Below are 4908 nucleotides of genomic sequence, written 5' to 3'. Positions count from 1 at the left end.
GGGTACAGGGAACACAGCTAAGGTGTTTTTGTTAGAATATTTCTCTTTCCTGAGAGTCTGTTAAATATTCTTGTTTCATTCCACATAATTAAGGTTACATTCCATTCCTATGGAGGAATAAGTCTCCACTTTATATTATTTCACCTGTTCATTGTTTAGGCTTAGATCTTTTGTTTCTATTAAAGAGTCAGCCTCATTCATTTCTCCTGCTTCATCATTTACTCCCCAGCAGTTGCTCCCATTACTTTTCAGTCTGAAGAAGATAAAGGTATAGATATGTACCCAGTTTGCTTCTTTCCAGATTTGGAAATATTAGTGAGAATTTGCAGGTTTTCATTAATATATCAATATGGCTTCTGGAGAGTGGTGACAGGGCGGTTTGGAGCCTACCTTAATTCCTTTCTGTTCTGTATTAGAATTTTCTTTCTTTCCTTGGCCACCAGTTTTTAAGCTTAATTACATTTAATTATCCTACTTCGCTGTTGTTGAAATTTCTGCCAATTTTTTTTAATTAATTTATTTTTCACATTTGATTAGGAATTAGTAGAAAGTTCTGTGATGCAAACTAAAATAGCCATTTTAACCTGGAAGTGATATTATGCATGTTTTTCAAGAGCTGTTTGTTTAGCAATAATAATAATATCTACTATTTTTTGGTCACTTAAACACATTTTTTACAGATGAAACAAGCCACTAATATAGAACTCTAATCCATAGGGGTAATTGGGCCAGCTGTAGCTGGAGTTTAACTTCATTTTCATTAAAATATATACTCTGAAATATATTTCCTACCTCTGTTGTGCTGGATAGCAAAAACAAAAAGTAAGGCATTTTTCCTCCAATTTACTCCTCTCACATTCATTTCATCCAGGCTTCAAATACTTATTAAGCATTCCTATCCACTTGCATCAGGCAGTAAAACTCTTGAGTATGGTGGCTTCTGATGAGCTGGGCAAGTGCTCAATAAATGCTGACTGAAAAAAATGTGACTGGGTTGGCCTATGTGTAGCCACTAAGGTGGCTGCTATCAAAAAAATAGAAAATAACAAGTGTTGGTTGGAGAAATTGGAACCCTTGTGCACTGTTGGTGGGGATGCAAAACGGTACAACCACTATGGAAAACAGTATGGAGGTTCCTCAAAAAATTACAAATAGAACTGTGATCCAGCAATCCCACTTCTGGGTGTATGTATATCCAGAAGAATTCGAAGCAGGACCTCAAAGGGATATTTGCATACCATATTTACTGCAGCATTATTTACAATAACAAGATGTAGAAGGCCCTCAAATGTCCATCAACAGATACATGGATAAAGAAAATGTGGTATATACACAATGGAATATTATGCAGCCTTAAAAAGGAAGGCAATTCTGACACATGCTACAACATGGAGGAACCTTGAGGACATTATACTAAGCGAAATAAGCCAGTGACAAAAAGACAAATACTATATGATTCCACTTACATGAGATATCTAAAGTAGTCAAATTCACAGAAACATAAATAGCAGGGACTGGTGAGAGAAGGAGAGTTGTTTAATGGATATAGAACTTCAGATTTGCAAGATGAAAAAGTTCTGGTGATCCGTTTCACAACAACATGAATACACTTAGCACTACTGAACCGTACACTTAAAAATGGTTAAGATGATAAACTATATGTTGTGTGTTTACCACAATTTTAAAAGAGGAAGTTCTATAACATTGTCAGAAAGACAGTCCTGTTCTCTGTTGTCCCCGTGCAGCTTTGCCCCACTCCTATGCAAGATTTGACTACCTTGGCAAGAAAAGACACGGAAAAAGCTAAGCTTTTGCGGTGAAGAAAAGCCTTCGTCCTACCTCATGGGAAAATATTCACATGCTTTTGTCAATTTCACACAGTATAATCTAGTTTTCATTCCCTTTTTCCCATCCACTGGGTGGTTTTATTTTGTTTTAAGACAAGAAGAATTGCCAAAAAGAAAAACCCAAGGGCTTACTTCTGCAGGATGGATCCCTTAATGACCAGCTCGTCATCCAAGTCTGCTTCATTGGCCATGAAGAGCAGCCTCTTTCCTGTGCTGTCCACTCCAATGAAGTCACGCTGCTCCACTGAATCATACAAAAGAAGGAAAGTCAAACAAAGAAGACATTTGTGCTGCTTACATGGCTAAGCAGGGGACAGGGCGCCTGCTCACATTTCTCTTGGAACCAAATTCAGCACTGTGTTACGTAGCACGTACTCACCACAATGTTTAAAACACAGGCAGTCAAGAAAAAGATTTTTAAATTGCTCTAAAAGGATATTATTAGGGTAACTAGCAAAGTTTGAATAAGGTCTATGGATTAAATTACCGTGTCAATATAATTTCCTGTTTTAAGAGACTGTCCTTTTTGGGTAGGGGTGGGGAGGTGGGGGGAGAAGGATACACACTGATATATTTAAAGGCAAAGGGAATGATGTTTGTAACTTATTCTCAAATTGCTCAGAATAATAATAATTATATATAACATATTGTGTATACATATGATATATATTGAATATATATTGTAAGAGAGAAAGAGAGAATGATAGAGCAAATGTTAACATTGGGGAATTTGGGTAAAGGATATATATCTTTATACTATGCTACTAAGCTTATAACCATTTTGTAAATGTGAAATTACTTCAAAAATATTATAAAAAGTTAAGGTGATGAATATGTTAATTAGTTTGATTGTGGTGATCACTTTACAATGTCTACGTATATCAAAATATCACCTTGTATATCTTAAATACATATAACTTTTATTTGTAAAAAATAAATAAAAAGTAAAAAAAAAAAGAGGGGCAGTCAAGATATTGCTTAACCAACTAAATGAGTGAACCACAAGCCACGGCACAGAAAGAAAGTACAAGGAATTCTTAACTTAGGTCTACTCACTGTGAAAATGGGAATAATATTATTTAAGGAAATCCACATTCAACCAACATTACGTATATGTCTACTATGCACTAGAATTTATGCTGTGTATGCAAACATTCCAAGAAAATAAGGTATATGTTTACTAAATGCAGAGTTCTCTGGGAGACAGTGATTTTACAGGCAGCCCTATTATTGCTTTTTTCTGTGTTATATTTCCTCCCCCCAACCAGATTGTAAGTTCTTCAAAGGCAGGCTTATGATTCCTTTATATCTCCCATAAAATCTAGTAGTGTTGGATACTTAATAAAATCTGCTACTAAGATCTGTACAGTATCTACCTATAGCTACAAAAGCATTTTCACATAGAGGCAGCATACCATAATAAGCGAGAGCCTCTGAAGCCAGACCACTTGTGTATGAATACCACTTACTAGTTGTTTGTTTTAGAGCAAGATACTAAACCTCTCTGTTCCTCAATTTCATCTGTAAAATGGGGATAATAATAGTGCCTATCTCACAGGCTTGTTATAAGGACTAATTAAGTTAATATATGCTCTCGTTTGGTTCTTACAACAATCAAATACACAATAATTTAAGTAACACCTCTTTGAAAAGGAGAAACTGAAAGTTGAACTTGAGGAAAAATGTTATTGCTAAAGATGAATTTATCTGCCTCCGATTGACAGGCAATGGCTACTATAGAATCGAATATGCTTTCATGTTGGCTGCAGCTGCCTGTATACCTAGAGCCAAATATATTACTCAAGTGTACAATGTGTTTGGCTCAGGTGCTTAAGACATTCATTCCTTTGGATGGCTTCTGGTCATCTTATCATATGTAGTGTCTGAATCTGAATAGGGAGAAACTGTCATAAAAAGTTATTATGTTGTTGTTTTCAATATCTAAGATTAGTGAAGTCCAAAGAAGGAAGTGTAAGTAATGCCAATTTGAAGGTAAGTAAGTTTTAAAAAGAATCACAACTGAAGCTAAAAATTAAAGAGAATTTCAAATGCCACACAGCAGCTTTGACATATATCAATTCATTCATTCATCCATTATGTGGAAACTTGAGAATATAACATAGTCTGCACAGGTCTGATTATGAGCCAATATTTTAAAAAGAAACAAAAAGATGTTATTTTTGGATATAATTTGCAGTGCTTATCCTATCCAAGTCCTTAGACACACAAAAACCTTAATTACTAAATGTCCTTGGAGCAATAATTTCCAACAAGTCAATTTTTCAGTTATGGTGCACTTCATTCACATTCTCCTCACTCTTAGGCCCCCCTCCTTGTATTTGCTTCTTTGTAGCTACCATAGTAATTGGGACCTCAGAATATGATACAAATTATAAGAACTTGGAAAGGTTTCTATTCTGCTTTAACAAAGTGAATTCCACTTTGGGAGCAGAGCAGGTAACATTAGATGTTCATCCTAAGAAGAAAGAGCACACAAATAACATTAAGAAAGCAGTTAAAACTATGAAGTTCCACTTTAAAAAATTCTGTCATATGCAGCTATTCATATATTTTTCTAGTTTTTAAAAAAATTTTTTGACCCTTCTGTCTCCTCTATAGTCATTTATTTAACCTTTCATTTATTCAACTAATAAATAAATGTGTGCATCTCCCTGTGACAGGCATTATGTTTGGAGTGGGGAATTCCAACTCATTTTATGAGACCAGCATGACTCTGATGCTAAAACTGGATAAAGATATTAGGAGAAAGGAAAATTACAGGCATATTCACTTATTATACAAATACAAAGATTTTACACAAAATATTAGCAAATCAAAACTAATAGTGCATATAATAGATAGAAGCCTTACACATTTGTTGCAGCTCTTCCCCTTCAAGTAAGTTCAAGAATGTAAAATGGTATAGCCACGGGCCGGCCGAGTGGCCCATTGATTAAGAGCTGACTTGGGACGCCAGAGGGCCCCGGTTCAGATCCCACATATGAGGGCCAGTGACACTGCCCTCTACAGCTAAGATGCTGAACAACAGCTCAACCTGGAG

General features: G+C 35.5%; 1 protein-coding gene across 1 annotated transcript in view; it reads right to left on the bottom strand.

The window, feature by feature from the left end:
- Positions 1 to 1974: 1974 nt before the first annotated feature.
- LOC109375509 (translation initiation factor eIF-2B subunit gamma-like) overlaps positions 1975 to 4908 on the bottom strand; it is a 77157-nt gene continuing 74223 nt past the window's right edge. Inside the window, exon 5 of the mRNA XM_019630896.1 lies at positions 1975 to 2091. Coding sequence (XP_019486441.1) covers positions 1976 to 2091 — 116 coding nt within the window. The 3' untranslated portion in view covers position 1975. The remainder of the gene's footprint in view (positions 2092 to 4908) is intronic.

The sequence above is a fragment of the Hipposideros armiger genome, unplaced genomic scaffold, assembly GCF_001890085.2.
Source record: "Hipposideros armiger isolate ML-2016 unplaced genomic scaffold, ASM189008v1 scaffold_965, whole genome shotgun sequence".
Taxonomy (NCBI): domain Eukaryota; kingdom Metazoa; phylum Chordata; class Mammalia; order Chiroptera; family Hipposideridae; genus Hipposideros; species Hipposideros armiger.
The sequence above is the reverse complement of the archived record's forward strand: the minus strand, read 5'-3'. Positions and strand labels throughout refer to the sequence as shown.